At 42.7% G+C, this 24,104-nt stretch overlaps 1 protein-coding gene across 1 annotated transcript in view; it reads right to left on the bottom strand.

Annotated features, from left to right (window-relative positions):
* The window catches only part of LOC141072638 (granzyme A-like), a 29,354-nt gene extending 5,864 nt beyond the window's left edge, over positions 1–23,490 (bottom strand). Inside the window, exons 1-4 of the mRNA XM_073559933.1 lie at positions 23,433–23,490; positions 20,686–20,824; positions 4,185–4,323; positions 1,903–2,178 (exon numbers count right to left, since the gene is read on the bottom strand). Of these exons, the coding sequence (XP_073416034.1) occupies positions 1,903–2,178; positions 4,185–4,323; positions 20,686–20,824; positions 23,433–23,490 (612 nt within the window). The remainder of the gene's footprint in view (positions 1–1,902; positions 2,179–4,184; positions 4,324–20,685; positions 20,825–23,432) is intronic.
* Between the last annotated feature and the right edge of the window lie 614 nt (positions 23,491–24,104).

The raw sequence follows: 24,104 nt of genomic DNA, 5'->3' as shown, positions 1-24,104 counted from the left end.
TGTAAAAATAGTTTTTGCATCACCACATATTGTGAGCTATAATTTTTCCGTATTTTGACCCACCGAGTCATGTGAGGTCTTATTTTTTGCGGGACGAGTTGACGTTTTTATTGGTACCATTTTCGGGCATGTGACATTTTTTGATCGCTTTTTATTCCGATTTTTGGGACACAGAATGAACAAAAACCAGCGTTTCATGAATTTCTTTTGGGGGAGTGCGTTTACACCGTTCCGCGTGCGGTAAAATTGATAAAGCGGTTTTATTCTTCGGGTCGGTATGGTTACAGCAATACCTCATTTAGGTCGTTTTTTTATGTTTTGTCGGTTTTTTGCAATGAAAACAATTTTATATAAAAAATAATTATTTTTGTATTGCTTTATTCTGCGAGCTATAACTTTTTTATTTTTTTGCGGATGATGCTGTATGGCAGCTCGTTTTTTGCGGGACAAGATGACGTTTTCAGCGGTACCATGCATATTTATATGCGTCTTTTTGATCGCGCGTTATTGCACTTTTTGTTCGGTGGTATGATAATAAATCATTATTTTTTGCTTCGTTTTTTATTTTTATTTTTTAAGGGGTTCGCTAAAGGGGTTAACTAATGGGACAGTTTTATAGGGCAGGTCATTTCGGACGCGGCGATACCAAATATGTGTACTTTTATTGTTTTTGTTTTTTTTTATTTTGAAAAAATGGATTTATTGGGGAATATTTTTTTTTTTTTACTAATTTATTTAGCGATTTTTTTTTAATTATTTTTAACACTTTTTTTTTTTTTTTTACTTTATTACCTTGTCCCAGGTGGGACATCACTGTCCTGTGACAGATCGCTGATCTGTCACATCACAGATCACTGTGACAGATCAGCGATCTGTCACAGGCACTGCTGCAGACTTCCTCATGCCTGCGCTTTGCAGGCAGTGAGGAAGTCAGCTCCCTGCAGGCCCCCGTCGCCATCTTGGATCCGCAGCAGCGCTGCACATTGCGCTGCCGTGGGGGGCTCAGGGAAGCACGGAGGGAGCCCCCTCCCTGCCGATGCTTCCCTTTAACCCCGGTACACCGCGATCGCGTTTGATCGCGGTGTGCAAGGGGTTAACGTGTCGGGGGCAGTCCGTGACCGCCCCTGACACATTGTGCCGGGTGTCAGCTATGATAATTAGCTGACACTCGGCCGCGATCAGCGGCGCTCACCACATGGGCGCCGCTGATCGCGATGACGTAATATTCCGTCCATGGTAATTAGGTCCATGGTCACATGGACGGAATATTACGTCAATTGTAGGTAAGGGGTTAATTTTTTTACCTGATATTTTTATTTTATTTATTCATTTTCTTTTTCTATTTATATTACATATTGTGTCCCTTAAATGGTCGTAAAAGATTTTGGAAGGTGGGGAGGGGGCATTTCAATATTTCAATATTTTCATTTTTATCTTATTTCCCTTGTAACTGTGGATGGTATAACAGCCCCAGTTACAGGGGAAATGTAGCCTCCTGGCAGAGCAGTCTGTGTCTCTGCTGTGACTCAGCAGCACCTGCTCTCTCCCTATGTACAGTGCTGTGTATACAGTGACAGGTAAGGCACAGATGGTAATAAACTGTCTGTATCTTTTCTATGGGTTCTCTGGCCGTCTACATCAGCTCCCACAGCTACGAGAATGCGTATAACTGTGCTACCATGCAGTGATGTTTTAGAATATCACTGCAGGGTAGGAGTCAAAAAGCTTGGATGTTTAAAGTCTATGAACAGTGCACAATCTATTAAAGGGGGAATTACTGTTTCATATTTTATGGAAGTTGGATCATTCTAATTTTATATTTGCAGTATTAGTATGTGTTGATTCAGTTTCTCGTCGTCTAATAATATAAAATAACACACACTTAAACATGGTATTACTTACCGCACACGTGTCAGCTTTTCGATGCTTATTTGGGGCTCTTGCACACATCATGTTGTCGGTTATGGGTTGTTTCACTTTGCTGTATTGCTTCTTGCATTCCTCATTTTTAACAATAGCCAGATTAACTTCTCGAAGGACGTCTGATAGTGTCCTTTTCCTTAAATCAGTTTGTCCCCACCCGGCCATGCTGCATATTTTCCCGGCTGTAATGGTTTCCTCCATTTTTGGTAATGGAAGAAGAGCAACAAACTTGTTCAGCTTTGCAGGTTCATCCAGCTGTAAGAGAACAGATATACTGAATGCAGGCAGACCATAAAAATGTAGCTCGTGTTTGACCAGATTGGTGTTTGAAGCTACTTTAGAAAGTGTTCACTAAAAGAAGTTTAAAAGTAATGTAAAAAATGACACTGATAGTGTATCCTCAATGTATAATTGGTGGTGGTCCAATCTCTTGGTCTTCCACCGATCAACACTTGAATGGGGCATATCTGAAGTATCCAACACAGTTGCATGTAAAAATGCACTGTTGTGGTTCCATAAACACTGATCTCATCGGCACACCATGGCCCCTTTGTTCTCAATGCCTTGTGGATCCTGGAGATCAGACCACACACACAATGTTGGACAATCCTGAGGGTATCAATACATTTATCTTGGAACCTGTCGTTTAATATGTATAATACCTAAGTAAAAGTTGCAAAAAAGAATCATAGTAATGCCGTCCTGAAAAATATGTAAAAGGAAGACCTATGACTTCAATGCAGCTGGCTTTCTCAATCCTCAGAATGATTAGCTTTTAAAATATGCCAATATATTGTTTAGGTTGCTTACTTACTTCCTATCTACGTGACCAAAGAACTACAGATGTGTTCATCCTCCTTACTTTTCCACAAATTTTGCAACGGTTTCAAAATTCTTATCATACTAATTAAAAAAATTATTAAGCAGACAGATATAACAAAAATAGCGCCCCACAGAGTAACACAGTTTATTTATTCTTTTTGTTCAAAGTCGGTCATCTTCACCACAAAAATTGGGATGGCAGTAGAAATTCAGAGTCCAGAACTTCATAAAAATGATATTTATTTGTATAAATTTTAAAAAATATATATAAAAAGATACAAAAAAGGAAGGGTGTCCTCAACTAGGAAGGAGGGGTGCGACAGGCCAACGCATTTCGGAAAGCATTCCTTAATCACTGATTAAGGAATGCTTTCCAAAATGCGCTGGCCTGTCGCACCCCCACCCACCACTAGGAAGGGGCGTTTGACAGGCAAACGCGGTTTGGAAAAAATTCCTTAATCATTGTCTCTTGTGATATATATTTTTTAAATTTATACAAATATCATTTTTATGAAGTTCTGGGTGCTGGACTTCTTCTGCCTTTCTGTATGACTCCTGCGGCACTGCCCATCTCCATGCGTTGGACTTCTAAGATGGGTGAGCTGACTCTTCTTTTATTCGTTGTTTCACACAAACTGGGATAGCTGGAACTAAAAGAAAAGGTAAGGAACATCTGCATATAAACTTATTCATGCTGTAGAGTAGACTACCTCTGCATACTAGACCTACATTCATGGACATGTCTAAGGTTACTCCAATCAAACTGCAAGAATTTTTACTAAAGTACGTGACATCATGCAAGTTATATATAATACTGAATATCAAAAAGGGCTTAGGCAAAAGATCTATTTGTATTAGAGCTGAGCAAAATAATTACAGGTGAATTGAATTCACCTGTCACGTGATTGTAGCCCTGTTTTGGGTCCTCTGTGCAGCTTCCTCTGGCATCACGAGTGCGACATTCTCTTTAGCTCTTCCATGATCTACATTTGATGATGAAACTTGCAGCATCGGCTAGTCTAGACATCACGATCTGTGTCACCTGAAATGCCTAGTAGACCTCTAATCATATACGTCATGACGTTGTGAAGCACATTGAGATATCAGAGTGTTACTCATTACTGGAAGGCTTGCTGCTGTGTAAAGTTGCCGAAAAAGCTGCAGAGTACATCTAGAGGAAGTTTTGAGAAAAACTAGGCAAGGGGCTGTGGTAACAAGACAGGTGAGTGGCGAAGTAAGTAAAATCACCAGTGTGCATCAAACATAATAACGCTCAATATGGTGGAAAGTAGGTTGACATTTCTTTGTTGCACCCATAAACCAACTTTGGCGTCACATAGATATTTCTTTGTCCCATAAGATTGACCGCACTTTACAGTTCTGATTTTCTAGTTTTAACGTTGATTTACATCATTTCATTTCCTTGGTTTGATTCTTACCTCTACAAGCTGAAGGTCATAGATCTGAAGACCCTTGTCATAACAAGGATACTTAATGCCTCGTTTAATTGCTAAATTCTGCTGCTCTTGAGTATCTCTCAGCCTGTGTGCACCCAATATGGCATAAGAATTAGAGTCACTGAAACAAAAAAAGAAACATGTCACCTCAGAGAGAACAATTTTGTAGATGGTAAAGACTCGATTGATCGATAATCACTTTTTGACTTTTAAACTAGATGGAGTATCTACAGTATATTCTTTTTGAAACTAGATAGAGGCACATATTTTTTTTTTCTAATTTATTTTTATTCGTAAATGTTTTCTCTCTATTTTCTGTACATGATGACTTTACCACATTGAAACAGTCAAAAAGGAGAAGGAAAGCGCACCTTGTGCGTATTGTGGCGCCCCTGAGGCTCAGTCGCCACAGAGGTACTGCACCTTCTCCTAAGGTGTAGTGCTCCACCAACTAGGTAAGTTGTGAACTCCTTTCCACACTCCAACACCTGCATCCCACACAGGATCAGTAGGTCCGCCTAGCAGCTTCAGGCTGGGGGTAGCAGAGCACCCTTCGTGGAACCCTGCTTTGTAACACGAGATGTGCTGGGAAGTGGGTGGAGTTAGTATAAAAGGGGGAAAGTGAAGAATTGCAGGTCAGTCTGACAGAAGGTCAGTCTGGGGTGAGTCCCAGAGAAGTTCAGTTCTGAAGTTAGTTTGAGTTCAGTTTGAGTTTAGTTTAGAAAGAGTGCTGCAGCTGCCTCAGTGATCTGAGCAAGCTGGCATGGGAAAGAGAAGAGAAGGAGAAGGACGTAGACCTGCAACCTCAGCTTCCATAAGAGAGAGAAGGAACAGCGCGGAATGAAGGAGTAAGAGAACAGAGAGGAGTTGTGGGTTGGAAGAGGAACCCTGCCTATAGGTTCTCAGCGCAAGGCCGGGGCCCGGTCCCCGAGGTTGTATGGACACTTATGGTTCTGCAGCAGACACCGGTGGAGTAGTTGGCTGTAAATGCACTACTCCCATCCAAGACTTGGGACACAACAGCAACCGATTAGCGAGCCAGGACTCTGAGTGGAGTCCCCGATAGAGGCTACAGCTGTCTGTCATACAAGTAAGGTTCTAGGAACATCTGACAGGAGGAAATCCAGAGAACTACGGTACTGGAGTTCTTCACACTAAAAGGCGCAATAGAGGAGTTGTTCAGGAAAGGCACACGTTGGCGGAGTGTTGGAGAGGAGAACCCTGACTTGCCCGGGAGGTTGATTGAGTCTCTACCCCGGAGGACACGGCACGGAGGCAGGCACCAGTGGGTACCACGAACTGTGAGTAAAGCTTTGAAACTGCAAGCCCTGGTGTCCTCCATTCATTCGCCGTTAACACCTTCAGCACCGCTACATCTGGGTACCAGCATCTATACCATTCCTCATCCATTGCACCTACACTGCCCTGGGATTACAGCTCCACCTGTGGGGAGCTATACCATCTTTGCTGCACCACTCCATCAGTCCCAGCGGATCTGTATGCAGCGTTGGCTTACCATCTCCCTTGCCAAACACCACGGGTGGCGTCACAAACTATTCAAATAAACTTTAACACCATTAACATCACCGCCATTAATATTGGGCGCCCAGGGCCACGGACCGGGTCACCGCTGCTGTGACACATCCCCCTGACACCTGCCCGGTACCGAGTACCCCGCTGCCCTGGGTGTGAGGGGCGACCCAATTTTGGCGTCACGAACAGGATGACGAGACCCGATACCATCGGGTTCTGTGCACCTGAAATTTGTGAGACTTTGTGCTTTTGAAAATGTGCAGAAGACCTGATTTAATAGACTGTAAAATGTACATTAGAAATGGCCGCTGGTGCGGAGAAGAAGGGCGTGAAGAGATGGGAGGTCCTAGGAAAAGACCGTGAAGAGTATTGGGCCTTCCCTGCCTGAATTACTATGTGACAGCGACATGGCCCACCCCCCGAGGGGTTCGCATACGGGCTTGGTACTGAGGCGCTGGAAGAAGACGCCGCCTCCGGAAGGAGGGGCAGAAGAAGCCAGTGGTGGGAAAGGGGCCAAGGCAGGAAGAAGAACGCGAGAATGCCATTTTGGAGAGTGAGGGAATGAGGCCTGCGGAGCGTGGGTAAACGGATCTCCCTGGCGCCATGGCTGACGGCTCCAACCCGAACTCCGGAATGAACCGCCAGCAACTGGAAGCCGAAATTGCTGAATTGACAGCCAGTCGGCAGCTGAGAAGGATGCCTTAGAGAAGCTGAGACGGCAGCGTGCCCCGGCGGGGCCTACACCAGCGGTACCCTCTCCATCGGTACCTGCCGCTACCACACCGGACTGTCCCCGGGCAGCGTTGATCTGCACGTCTACTCTGACTGTGCGGCTAGGTGATGCCTGCCCGAAGGAGTTACCGGAGGACCCGGGAGTGGAAGCGGAGCTCCCGCCCGGACCTGACGCGGCTGCGCAGGTCCCCGCAGAGACCCCTGCGGATCCGGAGCCACCATCCGCTCCATCACCGCCTGCACCGGAGCAGAGGCCGCACCACCCGGAGGCCCCAGGTATGTCGGATGTTCCTCCACCTGGGGAGGCCCTGGGGTGTACTGCAGTTGTACCAGCTGGCCAGGTCGTCCTGGATCTGGTCTGGGACCGGGATGCTGGTGCCGTGGGTGGGAGCAGGTCCCGGGAAGAGCCGGAGAAAGAAGAGAGTTGGGCAGGATGTCGGGACACCATTCGACAGCTGGCAGCGGAATATCGGGAGAGGAAGCATAGAAAGAAGGCTGTCTGGGCCCGGACCTGGCCCGGAAGGAGAGGGCCCGTGCTGGGCATCATAGTCCCCGGGATGCAGCTGGATGGGGGCAGGTGCTGAATGTAAACCGAGAGAAGGGGTTCGGATTTATTGCGGACCCCAAAAGAATCAGTGACCTGTTCTTTAACCAGCTGGACGTGGAGCCCCATCTGAGGAGGGGGCATCCTGATAGAGACCTGCAGCCTGGGGAGTATGTGACCTTCACCCGGCATGAGGGACTCCGGGGGTGGTACGCCCCGAAAATCCACCATATTCCGGATGAGTTTATCGAAAGGTACAAGCCAAAGAAACCCCTCCTTCCACTGGTACCACTCAGACTGCTCAGATACCTGCTTCCAAGGACCAGGCTGCTCTTGCATCACCTCCAGTTCGGCAGCCCAAACCAAAAATTCCTGTGTTAAAACCGTGGGAAGAGGAGTACTTAAGGATTGCCAATGACTACCTTGAATCTGGTAACCGCTAAACATTTTCCAAAATTTCTCTTTACCCAGGAGGGTTTGTTTGCACCAGTTTTGCTTTGTTGGTTTTTGCTATCATGTTTTTTTGGTAGCACTTTTGTTGCCTAAGTTTTTGCAATGGCAGCGTTCTTCAATTTTGAACTAGCGATCATGAACTTGGAGTGATCCAAAAACTTTTATTGTAAATAGTTGCACCTCTTTAGGTGCCCTCTTTTGGGTTTTACATATAAAAAGACACTTTTCGAAGATGATGTCTACCTCAAAGGACACTGCAGGAGATCCCGGCTGGGAGCAGTGTCCAGCACCTTACAAGAATAACTGTTGAATGTTTTACTGTGAAGTATTTGATAATGTGTTTTATGAGTATTAGTAACTGAGGAATGGCTTTTTATAGAAGTATTCAGAATGTCTGATCTAGAGATGAGTGATGTGAATAAAGAATTGAAAGTAGACAGGTGACGGACCAGGTACTTGCGGTCAGCGTCTTGCATCTAGAAGAGACAGTGAAAGTAGAAAAATAAATGTGAAACTGAAAAAAATGTGTTGCAGAGAATAGCACTTTGAATTGAGAATTGCACTTAGAATTAAAAATTTTAGATAGAATTTTAGATAGAATTGTTTGTAACGTTCAAGATGAGTACCTCCTATACTAGGAAGATTGGTATAAGAAAAGTTTGTTATGCATTACAAAATTTTTGTATGTTTCTTTGCTGTCTACTTTGTTATCTTGCAGCCCGCAGACGTGCTGTGTTTAACGGGGGGGTATGTGGCGATCCCTGAGGCTCAGTTGCCACAGAGGTACTGCGGTACTGCACCTTCTCCTAAGGTGTAGTGCTCCACCAACTAGGTAAGTTGGGAACTCCTTTCCACACTCCAACACCTGCATCTCACACACAGGATAGTTCAGTAGGTCCGGCTAGCAACTTCAGGCTGGGAGTAGCAGAGCACTCTTCGTGGAACCCTGCTTCGTAACACGAGATGTGCTGGGAGGTGGGTGGAGCTAGTATAAAAGAGGGGGAAAGTGAAGAATTGCAGGTCAGTCTGAAAGGAGGTCAGTCTGACAGAAAGTCAGTCTGGGGTGAGTCCCAGAGAAGTTCAGTTCTGAAGTTAGTTTGAGTTCAGTTTGAGTTTAGTTTAGAAAGAGTGCTGCAGCTGCCTCAGTGATCTGAGCAAGCTGGCACGGGAAAGAGAAGAGAAGGAGAAGGACGTAGACCTGCAACCTCAGCTTCCATAAGAGAGAGAAGGAACAGCGCGGAACGAAGGAGTAAGAGAACAGAGAGGAGTTGTGGGTTGGAAGAGGAACCCTGCCTATAGGTTCTCAGCGCAAGGCCGGGGCCCGGTCCCCGAGGTTGTATGGACACTTATGGTTCTGCAGCAGACACCGGTGGAGTAGTTAGCTGTAAATGCACTACTCCCATCCAAGACTTGGGACACAACAGCAACCGATTAGCGAGCCAGGACTCTGAGTGGAGTCCCCGATAGAGGCTACAGCTGTCTGTCATACAAGTAAGGTTCTAGGAACATCTGACAGGAGGAAATCCAGAGAACTACGGTACTGGAGTTCTTCACACTAAAAGGCGCAATAGAGGAGTTGTTCAGGAAAGGCACACGTTGGCGGAGTGTTGGAGAGGAGAACCCTGACTTGCCCGGGAGGTTGATTGAGTCTCTACCCCGGAGGACACGGCACGGAGGCAGGCACCAGTGGGTACCACGAACTGTGAGTAAAGCTTTGAAACTGCAAGACCTGGTGTCCTCCATTCATTCGCCGTTAACACCTTCAGCACCGCTACATCTGGATACCAGCATCTATACCATTCCTCATCCATTGCACCTACACTGCCCTGGGACTACAGCTCCATCTGTGGGGAACTATACCATCTTTGCTGCACCACTCCATCAGTCCCAGCGGATCTGTATGCAGCGTTGGCTTACCATCTTCCTTGCCAAACATCATGGGTGGCGTCACGAACTATTCAAATAAACTTTAACACCATTAACATCACCGCCATTGATATTGGGCGCCCAGGGCCACGGACTGGGTCACCGCTGCTGTGACACATCCCCCTGACACCGGCCCAGTACCGAGTACCCCGCTGCCCTGGGTGTGAGGGGCGACCCACGTATCAACAAGGTAGGAGAGCTAATAATGGTTGGAATACTGTTCACCTATGAAAGATGTGCAGCTGAGGCACATAACTAGTTAAAATGGATGAGAGCTCTGTTAGCTGCTGGACCACCTGCAAGATCTCATTGGAGTACAAATCCAAATAGCAGAAAAATTAGGCTTTCAGATGGTATAAATATTTATATTTTGCCTGATAAAGGAGCAGATCCTGATCCATAATGCGTAGCAATAATATTTTAAAATTATTTTTTAAAGGGTACTTCACACATATCAAGATCGTTAGCGAAACGTCACAGGTTTTGTGACGCAACAGCGACCTCGCCAGCGATCTTGCTACGTGTGACACATAGCGGCGACCAGGCCCCTCGCTTTGATATCGCTGATCATACTCAAATGTCCTAGGCCATTTTTTGATCGTTGGTGTCCCACTGGCCAGCATGCATTGCTGTGTTTGACGCCATAACAAGGACAAGCGACCTCGTTGGCGATGCATAACTCAGAGACGTAGGCGTGATTTTGCTTTGTCTTTTCAATGCCCCCTCAGCTCCGATTGGTGGTCTCAAATTAGGATCTTTGTAGCATTTCCTTTTATAGGTCAGCTATCAATTATATGCAATCATAACATTTAACACGTACAGTTATAATAATCACGTGTCCCCGTGTCAGTGACTGTGGATCCACAAATAAATAGCGCACTATCAACCCAGACAGGGACGCTGAAGCAAACCGCATAGTGATAGCACAGAAGCGGCCACCAATCCGAGCAGAGGGGTGTGGAAAAGGCAACGCTGAAGCACGCCTATCGAGGTCTGAGTCGTCAGAATAGCTGCCGTGTGACAAGGTCCCAACGACCGCCGAGGTCATACGGATCGCCGTATTGTTGCTGTGTCGTTGAGTAGTTCTGCCTGTTTGACAGCTTACTAGCGACCATGTAGCGACGTACCAGCGATCCTTACCAGGTCATATCATTGTCGGGATCACTGAAGCATCGCTATGTGTTACTGGACCCTAAGAATAATTTTTGACTCATGTTTGGACACTGATGACTCTGAGGAGACATTCATGTACCACCGGAAAAATTCATTTTTTCCCACATTGAAGCAGGCAATTTTCACATGCAAGTCTGCTAAACAGAAATACTTCCCAACTCCCACATCTTCTCTATTCCATAACCCCAAACAGTTATTCAATACTTTTAATTCCCTCTTTCAGTCAAGTTTGCCTTCAATTGTCTCTCTCATTTCTCTAGAAGACTTTGCCTCATACTTTAAAGACAAGATCGACTACGACTCATAAAGTCCCACGGCTTCCGATAATGTGTGGTTTGAAGGACAATGCAGAGTCAAGGAAACAGGGAAAAGCATGATGCCATTTAATATGATAGATACAGTAGGTCTGATAATGGGGGTTGAATGAGATGGAGGAAAGATTATGAGTTTGGTGTTATCCACATTGAGTTTTAGAAAGTATGATGAGAAAAAGGAGTGAGTAAATGGCCGATAGAAACTTCTGGGATTCTGAACATCAGAGAGGTGAGATCTGGGCCAGAGAGGTAGATTTTAGTGTTATTAGTGTAACCCCCTTTAGGGCTACCACTGTACCCTGGGTGTTATGGAGGATCTCACCTCTTTTGTACGCAGTGCCTCCACCCGAATCTTGATTGGAGCTCTGTCTCTGGGCTGCAGAAGGACAGTTATTGTCTGCCAGGGGCTGATTCGGGAAACCCCTGCCACAGCTCGGTACACACTCAGGAAGCAGGAGTAAAACAGTTTAACAGATTTATTTCTATGAAGCAGAATTAAAATGGATTTACAGGAATAAACATACAATGCGATTAACTGTGCTGTATAAAAGTCATATAACCATCACAGACTACTTAAACCCCAACTCTGCAAATATAATGTGGCCATTTCCCCCTCTTTTGCATTTACTCAGTCTGACCGTTGGGGCCCAGTTGCCGCGGATGTTGGCGCGCAAAGGAAGGTTGGCGCGCAAAGTAGAAAACGCAGGTGCACTTAAATGAATGTTGCTGTCAATAGTCTCGGTTGCAGTGTACTCACTTTAAGTCGCGCTGATAGAATCACAAGTCTCAGCAGAACACTCACTGTGTCTCCAACAATTGGAGGATTCTTTAGACTCCAGCTGGGGGCTGCAGGATTTAGACCTTTATGCGATGAGAGTGACGGCAGGACTCTCTGGATCTTTGCTCTCTCCGGCAACACTGGTATCTCCGCGGGGTCCCCCACACTCTGCAACTTAGGGGAATCAAGATCCACACTGCTCTGTTTCTCATAACCAGCAGCAGCAGCCACGTTTTCTCTCCTCTCTCTCTTTACTTTCATTTTCTCCTCAGCCTACTCCCCCAAGTCCCTCCTCCTCCCTTCTTCTATCATCTCACTGGAACAAGGATCCCTGGGAGTTGTAGTCTTCTGCCACTCAGGAGAAAAACGATTAGTGTCTGTAGGTCCCTGTTTAACAGCCACTGCAAAACTCTTCTTAGAGTCTGTAAACTCCAGCATGCCGGTAGATGCTCTGACAGTTCCCTGTGCATGTGTTACATTAGCATATAGGTGTTATTGAAAGCAGACATTACAGCAGGGAATCACATTGCTTAAAGACAGGCAGGGAAGTGTCTTGCCTCTTAGAAAGAATCAGCTGGGATCTCATGCTGTAATGTCTGTATAATCATGTCCAGGAGCTGTGGTATGATCAGACCATGTTCCTGCACGGGGAGACATAGCCATTACACAATACACAGCAGGGGCACATTAATAAGATTATCTCAGCACAGGAACATTTTTTAACACATTCAATTGTGCAACTTAATTTTATTCCAAGATTATTAATTAAAATGTACTTTGCACATAGGAAAACCCCTTTAAGACGTGCTACACTGATGGTGCTGTAGGATGGAGGAAAAGTTTAACCAATAGGGATGGGGGGGGTGACCCACTTCTTGCCACCGACAGACACAAGACTAAGACAGAGGTTGTATTCAACAGGTCCGTTTTTATTGGCGGTCCTTATGATGACCACCGCAGCTCAAGACAGCAGTTTACACTTCTCTGTGTACAGGCCCGGGTACCTTCACTTCCTTTGTTATTATAACCATGGCATCCTCTGTGGCTCTTTTCATTGTGGCTTCCCTTGGCCCATCCACCACAGCGCTTCACCAACTTGAGTACACCGTCCGTCCAATACCCACAGACCATCTTCGTCTGCAGCTACCGTCCTCTGGGTCACCCCCCCGTGACCTCCTCAACTGTCAGTCCTCTCTGGAGCTTTTCTACTGTCTCTATCTCCACAGCAGAACCTCCTCTCAGGTGTGCTCCCCTCACTGACTGGACTTTCCAGAACCTTCCCTCAGTCTTTTATACTCCCAGTCCTGGTAGCTCCGCCCACTATCACCTGACAGTTTCTCTGACCAATGGCAGTTAGTTATTCAGTCCCACTCTTACACTCTCCACTACCCTCTAATGGTCAAACTATAATACGGCACCCTTTCTCTTTATCTCAGCGCTTTCGCACCTACACTGCACTACCCCTCTGACTCTCACTACAGGCAGATCTGTCCGTCAGTCCAACTTCCCTACAGTGCATCCATTTGGTCACCCATTATCCCCTTGCAATTGATCATGAGGGGGGTGGGGTTGGGGCAAAGTATTGTTATGGCAGCAGGGGGCCTGCTAAAAGCCCCATTGCTGCTATCTTAGTACTCCTATGGAGCCCAGGCATAGGAGACCATGAGTTTAACAATACAATGTAATAATAAAGTACTGCAGTGCATAGCACAAGCGATTAAATACAGATTCCAGTCTCCTATGTGGACTTACAAAAAAAGTATAAGGCAAGTAAAAAAAAGGTTCAGAAAATTATATTAAAAAGAAAAAAAATTCAAATCACATTCCATTTCCCGAGTTATAAATAAAGAAAAAAAAAAGTCTGATCTATCAAAATATAAAATGATTTAACCCATAAGATAAACACTGTAGGTTTTTTGATAGCTGCATCTCCCCCAAAAATGCAGTAAAAAAATGATCAAAACATTGTATGTATCCACTAATGAATTCTACATTGGGTTATAGATACCATATTACTGTCTTCTTTTTTCGGAATACATACCTTCATGTAACAGATTTTAATGATATTGTACTATGTTTTATAAATTGTTGGTTACTTTTTGTGATGCTTCAATAATCCCTTTTCCATGTTATATCACCTCTTTTAAACTAATACAAGAACTCTTTGTATTTTTATATATTTTTCATTAACCTTTTTTTTCCTCCTCTTATTTTGACTATAGGGTGGGTTGTCCTGTGAAGTACAGTATTCAGATGTACGGGACATCTTGTTCTCAAAGACTCCATTTTTGTGCTTGCGACGCCATTTTGCTGTTTATGAGTTAAATTTTGTAACTAGGGGAAAGTTCACGGCTGTAATAAAACCAGACTGTTCTAGTCTGGACAAGATATGAGACACTGAAGAATGTGCTATTGTTCTATTCTCTACGTCACGTAACTAGGGACATATTCCGATTTTCTTGCAATGCTATTGGCTTATAAAGTGAATGTGTCACGACGATGTTATTGGTAGCTGAGTACTTTGCATAATTAAGCAAAATACTATAAAAAGGTGACATAATAAACGTGGTTAGTGATCTGCCTTGATCCTCCCATACAGAGGCACACGTCTCCATCCGGTCATTCCCAGTTGCTAGCAACATCTTGTGAATTAATTTGGAAATCACTTGGTCAACCATGAAGGGTTAATTTAGCCCTCCCTCAATAGCTACCTCGTCAGTCCTTTTTGTCTTTTACTTGAGACATGGACTGGTCATTGTACACACGGAAAAAAAATTGCAAGTTTCAGGACATTGCAGGTTTCTAATCTTCATCAGAAGAATCTCTTCCAAATGTGTAAGTTATGAATAGAGTTGAGCGATACCATCCGATACTTCAAAGTATCGTATCGGATGGTATCGGCCGATCTTTAAAAAAAGTATCGGTATCGCCGATTCCGATACCGGAAGTCCCATTCAAGTCTATGGGACTTCCGGTATCGGAATAAGAAAAACCCTTTCCTGCCCTTGTACAGCCTCTCTGGGGTCTGTACGGGCCTTTCGGGGGGCTGTGCCGGCCTGCCAGGGGGTCTGTGCAGGCTCCGGTGGTCTGTGCCGGCCTGCCGGTGGTCTGTGCAGGCTCCGGGGGGCTGTGCCGGCCTGCCGGGGGGCTGTGCCGGCCTGCCGGGGGGCTGTGCCGGCCTGCCAGGGGGTCTGTGCAGGCTCCGGTGGTCTGTGCCGGCCTGCCGGTGGTCTGTGCAGGCTCCGGGGGGCTGTGCCGGCCTGCCGGGGGGCTGTGCCGGCCTGCCGGTGGTCTGTGCAGGCTCCGGGGGTCTGTGCAGGCATCGTCCGATGGGACTACAAGTCCCATCTGGCGATGCCTGCTACCATGACAGTGATTGACACATTAGCCAATGATGGGACAGTAGTAGTCCCATCATCCGGCTAATGTGTTAAATGTAAAAAAAAAAAAAAAAAAAAAAAAAAAATTACATGCTACATTCATACTACATACTACATACATGCTACATTCATACTACATACTACATACATGCTACATTCATACTACATGCAACATACATACTACATATATACTACATGCATGCTACATATATACTACATGCATGCTACATACATACTACATGATACATACTACATATATACTACATGCATGCTACATACATACTACATATATACTACATGCATGCTACATACATACTACATGCTACATGCATGCTACATACATACTACATACATGCTACATATATACTACATACATACTACATATATACTACATGCATGCTACATATATACTACATGCATGCTACATACATACTACATATATACTACATGCATGCTACATACATACTACATGCTACATGCATGCTACATATATACTACATACATGCTACATATATACTACATACATACTACATATATACTACATGCATGCTACATACATACTACATATATACTACATGCATGCTACATACATACTACATGCTACATGCATGCTACATACATACTACATACATGCTACATATATACTACATACATACTACATATATACTACATACATACCACATACATACTACATGCATGCTACATATATACTACATGCATGCTACATACATACTACATATATACTACATGCATGCTACATACATACTACATGCTACATGCATGCTACATACATACTACATGCTACATACATACCACATATATACTACATACATACAATACATTCATACAATACATACATAGACATACAGTACATATAACATAGAGTAACATACCAATACTTGTCACATTGTTCCCCGAAGCCATTGTCGTCTACGGAATAAATATTAACATAACAAACCACAAAAATACTCACCCACGATCCGAAGCAGTCCACGAGTGTGTCCCACGACGATCTTGGGTAGAGAACTGCAGCATCAGCTGATGCTGCCGTTCTCTACGGGCTGCAGGAATCCAATGACGGAAGGTAGGTATCCTTCCGCACTGTATTCCTCCGCCACTTAAAAAAAAAAAAAGTCCCTAGTCTCACTTTATGCCATTGCTGTGTGGGAATTTCCCACACAGCAATGGCATAAAGTGAGACTAGGGACTTTTTTTTTTTTAAGTGGCGGAGGAATACAGTGCGGAAGGATACCTACCTTCCGTCATTGGATTCCTGCAGCCCGTAGAGAACGGCAGCATCATCTGATGCTGCAGTTCTCTACCCAAGATCGTCGTGGGACACACTCGTGGACTGCTTCGGATCGTGGGTGAGTATTTTTGTGGTTTGTTATGTTAATATTTATTCCGGAAAGACAATGGCTTCGGGGAACAATGTGACAAGTATTGGTAAGTATGTTACTCTATGTTATATGTACTGTATGTCTATGTATGTATTGTATGAATGTATTGTATGTATGTAGTATATATGTGGTATGTATGTAGCATGTAGTATGTATGTAGTATGTATGTAGCATGCATGTAGCATGTAGTATGTATGTAGCATGCATGTAGTATATATGTAGTATGTATGTAGCATGCATGTAGTATATATGTAGCATGTATGTAGTATGTATGTGGTATGTATGTAGCATGTAGTATATATGTAGCATGCATGTAGTATATATGTAGTATGTATGTAGTATGTATGTAGCATGTATGTAGTATATATGTAGTATGTATGTAGTATATATGTAGCATGTATGTAGTATATATGTAGTATGTATGTAGTATATATGTAGCATGCATGTAGTATATATGTAGTATGTATGTAGTATATATGTAGCATGCATGTAGTATATATGTAGTATGTATGTAGTATATATGTAGCATGTATGTAGTATGTATGTAGCATGCATGTAGCATGTAGCATGCATGTAGTATATATGTAGTATGTATGTAGCATGCATGTAGTATATATGTAGCATGCATGTAGTATGTATGTGGTATGTATGTAGCATGTAGTATATATGTAGCATGCATGTAGTATGTATGTAGTATGTATGTAGCATGCAGTATGTATGTAGTATGTATGTAGTATATATGTAGTATGTATGTAGCATGCAGTATGTATGTAGTATGTATGTAGTATATATGTAGTATGTATGTAGCATGCATGTAGTATGTATGTAGTATGTATGTAGTATGTATGTAGTATATATGTAGTATGTATGTAGCATGTAGTATGTATGTAGTATTTTTTTTTTTTTTTTTTTTTTTTAACATTTAACACATTAGCCGGATGATGGGACTACTACTGTCCCATCATTGGCTAATGTGTCAATCACTGTCATGGTAGCAGGCATCGCCCGATGGGACTTGTAGTCCCATCGGACGATGCTTGCACAGACCCCCGGACATCAGCACAGCCCCCCGGCAGGCCGGCACAGCCCCCCGGCAGGCCGGTACAGACCCCCACAGGGTGCACAGCCCCCCGGCAGGCCGGCACAGCCCCCCGGCAGGCCGGCAGAGACCCCGGGCAGTCCACACAGCCCCCCGGCAGGCCGGCACAGCCCCCCGGCAGGCCGGCAGAGACCCCCGGAAGGCCCGAAATGACGGCGCATCATGATGCGCACACACCGCGCATCATGATGACGTCAGGCCGTCAATCAACTGAACTTCCGATTCCGATGCCGAATTCCGATATTGAAAAAATATCGGAAGTCGGTATCGGAATTCCGATACAGCAAGTATCGGCCGATACCCGATACTTGCGGTATCGGAATGCTCAACACTAGTTATGAAGCAAGCGTCTGGTCTCTTAGGGACAAGGGCATGTATGTGTGTTTTTTTTAAATGTTTTTATTTGGTGGGGTTTTTTTACACTGTCTCCATGGAATTTATAATAAAATTTTCTATCATCTTTTTGGATGAACAGTTCCGTGTCTTTAATTGCTCTTTAATCTATTTTGTTGATAATAATGTACAAGTGCTTCTCACAAAATCAGAATATCATCAAAAAGTTAATTTATTTCAGTTCTCCAATACAAGAAGTGAAACTCATATATTATATAGAGTCATTACAAACAGACTGATATATTCCAAGTGTTTATTTCTGTTAATGTTGATGATTATGGCTTTCAGCCAATGAAAACCCAAAAGTCATTATCTCAGTAAATTACAATACTTTATAACACCAGCTTCAAAAATGATTTTTAAAATCTGAAATGTTGGCCTACTGAAATGTATGTTCAGTAAACGCACTCAATACTTGGTCGGGGCTCTTTTTGCATCAATTACTGCACCAATGCAGCTCTGCATGGAGGCGATCAGCTTGTGGCACTGCTGAGAGGTTATGGAAGCCCAGGTTGCTTTGATAGCAGCCTTCAGTTCATCTGCATTGTTGGGTCTGGTCTCTCATCTTCCTCTTGACAATAACCTATAGATTCTCTATGGGGTGAAGGTCAGGCAAGTTTGCTGGCCAATCAAGCACAGTGATACTGTTGTTTGTAAATCAGGTATTGGTACTTTTGGCAGTGTGGACAGGTGCCAAGTCCTGCTGGAGAATGAAATTTCCATCTCCAAAAAGCTTGTCGGCAGAGGGAAGCATGAAGTGCTCTAAAACTACCTGGTACACAGCTGCGCAGACTTTGGTCTTCATAAAACACAGTGTATCTACACCAGCAGATGACATGGCTCCCCAAAAAAATCACTAATTGTGGAAACTTCACACTAGACCTCAAGCAGCTTGGATTGTGGCCTCTCCACTCTTCCTCCAGACTCTGGGACCTTGATTTCCAAATGAAATGCAAAAATTACTTTCATTTGAAAACAAAATCTGCTTGGACCTCTGAGCCGCAGTCCAGTTCTTTTTCTCCTTGGCCCAGATAAGACACTTCTGGTGTCTGTTGGTCATGAGTGGCTTGACACAAGGAATGTGACACTTTTAGCCCATGTCCTGGATACGTCTGTGTGTGGTGGCTCTTGAAGCAATGACACCAGCAACAGTCCACTCCTTGTGAATCTCCCCCAAATCTTTGAATGGCCTTTTCTTAACAATCCTTTCTAGGCTGCGGTTATCTGCGGTGCATCTTTTTCTATCACACTTTTTCCTTCCACTCAACTTTCCATTAATATGCTTGGCTACAGCACTCTGTGAACAGCCAGCTTCTTTAGTAATGACCTTTTGTGGCTTACCCTCCTTGTGGAGTGTGTCAATGACTGCCTTCTGGACATCTGTCAAGTCAGCAGTCTTCTCCATGATTGTGGAGCCTACTGAAACAGACTAAGGGACCTTTTTAAATGCTTAGGAAGTTTTTGCAGGTTTTTTTTGTTAACGATTCTAATTTACTGAGATAATGACTTTTGGGTTTTCATTGGCTGTAAGCCATAATCATCAACATTAACAGAAATAAACACTTGAAATAGATCACTCTGTCTGTAATTACTATATAATATATGAGTTTAACTTTTTGTATTGAAGAACTGAAATAAATAAACTTTTTGATGATGTTCTAAAATATTCTAATTTAGTGAGAAGCACTTGTAGTTTCGCATCACTGACAAGCCCATCCTTTGTTAGGCTGTGTCCACCCTTCCTTATTACTAGTGTGATATTGAAAAATATAAAAATTATCCCCTTGGAAGAAGATCTATACTTGGCTTATAAAAATAGGAAGCTCAGTAATGGTCTCACTCCTCTATTTATTTCTAATACTTTAATAGGGCTTCATACTGGAGGGTTCCATAGGAATGATGGGTGAAAGCAATAAACCTCAGAAATAGAACATTGGAGATTATGTTTTTTTAACTATTGGTAGTATTGTCAGTATTTATCACAGTAGGCCCTAATCTACATGGAGGTCTGCTGACAGAAGGTGAGGTTTTAATACTAAAGACAGGATAAAACCATCCCTATTGGGTATACCTTGTCGTGGTGGGCTTGCTTTTACGCTTTTTTGATGAAAATAGTGTTAACTTAGTAATATGGAAGAAAAAATTCCAACATCCTCCATGGTGTGCAAAATTAAAACATGCCTTTTAATTATTAAGATTAAAAATATAAGCGTAGACCCATGTCCTTTTTCTATCCCCCCATCCCCCCTGTTTTTCCTCCCCTCCTCCTCCATTTTTGTCTTTTGATTTTACCAATATGATTCATTTTTATATTTTTTATCTTAATAATTAAAAGTCATGTTTTAATTTTAAAAACTATAGTGGATGCTAGAATTTGTTGATGGAGACACATCTTTTTCACACTCAGTGAGCTGAATATTCCCTTATCCTTTTCCCTTTTTGGTATTCAGTGTTAACTAAGTACCCTATGTCATCTACATGTACTGTTACTATTTACTTTTATACTTATTTTAGGGTATACAGAGGGGAAAAAAATTATTTAGTCAGCCACCAATTGTGCAAGTTCTCCCACTTAAAAAGATGAGAGAGGCTTGTAATTGACATCATAGGCAGACCACAACTATGAGAGTCAAAATGAGAAAACAAATCCAGAAGATCACCTTGTCTGATTTGGCAAGATTTTATTTTTTTTTTCCCGACCTGAATAATCATTTTGTTTTTTTCTTTGGTTAGATTACTCTAGGGTGCACATACTTACACAAAACAATGAGCGGCAGTTAAAATCCAGTTTGGTTTAATTAATGCCCCTCCACATGGTTTTTTAGGGTTCAGAAGAGCCATGTACGGTCTGGAATGTGGAGCGGCTTCATTTCCTCCAATAATATCCATGCTGACATCTGTGGATAAGGATGAATACTGGAATGACTAAAAGAACACCATAATGTCTATCAGGTTGCAAGAAGAATGCTCCATTCCATAGACAAGAATTACCGTCTAGAAACTTAACGTTCCTAACATCATATTGGTACTTTAGGCAGCCTCTCCTGCTCTTCAGAACACAAAGATCCCAGTCCCTGGTGATTGACATTCATTAAATGTCTCTACCCTTTTGAAATAAATGGAATTCTTAGAAGCAAACTGTCTGATGAAATCCTTATACACAAGGCTGTTTGGCTCAGCTGACCACTCATGTGTATTCATTGGGGGGCTGAGTAAAAACTACTAGCAGACACCTCTGGGCTATCTCCTACTAAAAGGATAGGATGCTGAAATTCTGCAAGTCCAATCCTTCTCTACTCTGACTTTAACTATTAGGGAAGATTAAGTAGGCTTACACTATTGTTATACATCATCTAGTCCCTCCAATATTGACATGTTTGGATGACTTTTATCTAATGTGTTTGGAGCCATAAAAGATATTCAAACACACTCATCAATATCCAGAACTTCTACTCCATGATGAATCCTCACTGAATCCTCTACTCAATGAATCCTACTTGGCATTGCAACCTGTAGCTCGGGAGCCACATGTGGCTTGCCATCTAATGAATTGTGGCTCGCGGCTGTCTGCTAGCTTGTTGCTTTAGCTCCAGGTCTAGCAAAGAGCTATGAAGAGCGCATCTCAAAATGGTAAATTTTGTGAGTAGTCTGGCACAGAACAGCAGATCTGGATACACATATACTGGTCTTAGGGGTTTAGAGATAATTTAAGGATGGTGTGCTGGAGAAAGGAAGATGCTACCGGTCAAAGGAGGTGCTTGAAGCTGTATACGACAGTGTGGTGGGAGTGCTTGATGGGAGAATACTGAAGGGGGGATTGTTGGAACCCTTGAAGCTTGGTATACTGCTTTTGTAGAAAAGCTTTGGCTGTCATTATACCCATAATAAGGGCTTTGGTTGCCACTAATGTAAGGGAGTGTGGGAGCCGGATGTGGCTCGCAGCCATCTCTCAAAGCTGAACATGACTGACGACCCTCTCTCAGAGCTGGATGTGGATCATGACCATCTCTCAGAGCTGGATGTGGCTCCTAAGGTCAGAAAGCTTGGGGACCACTGCCTTAGAGGATGAATGGAGGACTGACTGGATGCTGGAGAAACAAGAAAAGGTATGATGTGAGATAACTATGATATTTTGGTTGTTTTTTGTTATGTTTTTGTTTATTTTTAATACCATTTCTGGCCCATATTAAGCCTGCAAAATGCAGCCCACTGTCAGCCATTTTAAAAGATTCGAGCAAATCGAATTCCCAAAAATTCAAAATCGCTAGAATCTACGAATTTTGGGAAATTCAAAATATTTTGATTTATTTAGAATCAATCCACTCATCGTTAATAGTATTACTGGTATTATGTATTGTTTAGTAATAGTAGTATATTGTATAGTAGTGTTGTATTGTACAATACTAGTATAATATCATCATATCATTGTGTGTAGTTGTCTGATATTGTTTAATGATATAGTAGTGTGTATTAGCATATTAATGAGAAGTAGTAATTTAGTATTGTGTAGTAGTAGTTAGTGTAGAAACCAGAGAACCATAGGAGTTTTAATAAAATTACAAATTCCTTTATTAATGTATTACAAAGTTAAAACAACAATTAAATATAAAAAGATGTGTTCTGACAGACACCAAAAAAGAACCATATGGCACTAAGTACGACATATACACACAATAGCCTTATATGTCAGATAAAGGTATATCCTGACATTTATGGAAAGGAAAAAGGGGGAGGGGAATGCTCTCACTCAGTACTTAGAAGCCGGTTCAAATGCACCCCGACGCGCGTTTCGCTGCTCTTAATCTCGCTTTCTCAAGGGGAGGTGTTCCCCCCCTTTTTTTCCTTTCCACAAATGTCTTTGTCTATATGGATATGAGATATGGCAAATGGTGGTATGACGGGGCATAATGGAGGAGGATTTTTAGTTACCCGATCTCCATGGATAGCATTAATGATAGCTTTACTCAACACATGGGAGATTGGGGCTTTTTGTGCTTAGGCATCTTTTTATATTTGATTGTTTTTTAACTTTGTAATACATTAATAAAGGAATTTGTAATTTTATTAAAACTCCTATGGTTCTCTGATTTCCATATGATTAAATAGTGGAGTTGTAAGTAGTGGCAAGGCGCATTACAATTTGCACATGGTACAATGAGTCTGGTTTTTGGTGTACTAGTAGTAGTTAATGTGTAATAGCACTCCAAAGACGTACTAATATGCAATTTAGATTGTGGGCTCCGATGGAGACAGTGATGATAAGGTTGATAAAGTGCTGTGAATTAATCTAATGGTTATCTAGTAAGGTGAAGTAATATACTGTAGTAGTAATATAGTAGTGTGTAATAGTATATTATTGTGTAATTAGTTACTGTATATAATAGTGTAGTAGTATACTATTCTGTAGTAGTAATATAGCATTGGACAATAGTAGTAGTGTAATGTTGTTTGGTGGCATGCACATACAGTTATTTCCCATAAACTATTAATGTAACATTTACTTACGCCCATTGAGGTGAAGCAGGGATAACACAAGTAGCGTTAGAAGATGCTCCATTCTCATTGTCTCCTCAGTAGCTTAGACTGGGTATGCTGTCATATATATTCTGTATCTTTGTCATGTGGTTTGACTTCTGAGAAATATTTATATATTGTGGTTTGTGAGTCAAAATCTTATTAGTAATGTTGTTTTCAAGGAAAATAAAAGCTTGAAGTGATGCAGTCTCAGACTTCACAAGGATTCAGTCATGTTTCCTGCATTTAGTATAATAGGAGATGTTTCCACTGATTGACTACATAGACTTATATTATGTTTTGGGTTATGGTCTAGAAATGCTACTATTCTAATAATTTTATCAGGTAATTTGCTTCGTTTTGCCACTGTTTAAATTTATTTTATCTGGTCCTTATGTATTTATCTACCGTAATTAAATTTGTTCTGTTATCATACTTATTGACTCTGGTTCCAAAATTATCAACTAATCCTGGTTTTGGCACTGTATCTTTGTATTGTGCTAAGTTCTAGGGGTGTATTTGTAAAAGGTAACACTAATAATGTTAGAGTTTGAATTATTTTTTATGTCTTTTTGTTACATTTTTATTGTTTTGTTCACTGGACCACTGTGACCAGAGTTTAACGGTGACTTGTTGTCAGTAGTCATCTGGCAGCTATAAAAA

Source organism: Dendrobates tinctorius, unplaced genomic scaffold (assembly GCF_039654945.1).
Source record: "Dendrobates tinctorius isolate UK_male_01 unplaced genomic scaffold, ASM3965494v1 ptg000285l, whole genome shotgun sequence".
NCBI lineage: Eukaryota > Metazoa > Chordata > Amphibia > Anura > Dendrobatidae > Dendrobates > Dendrobates tinctorius.
This window is presented reverse-complemented; position numbering and strand designations above follow the sequence as displayed.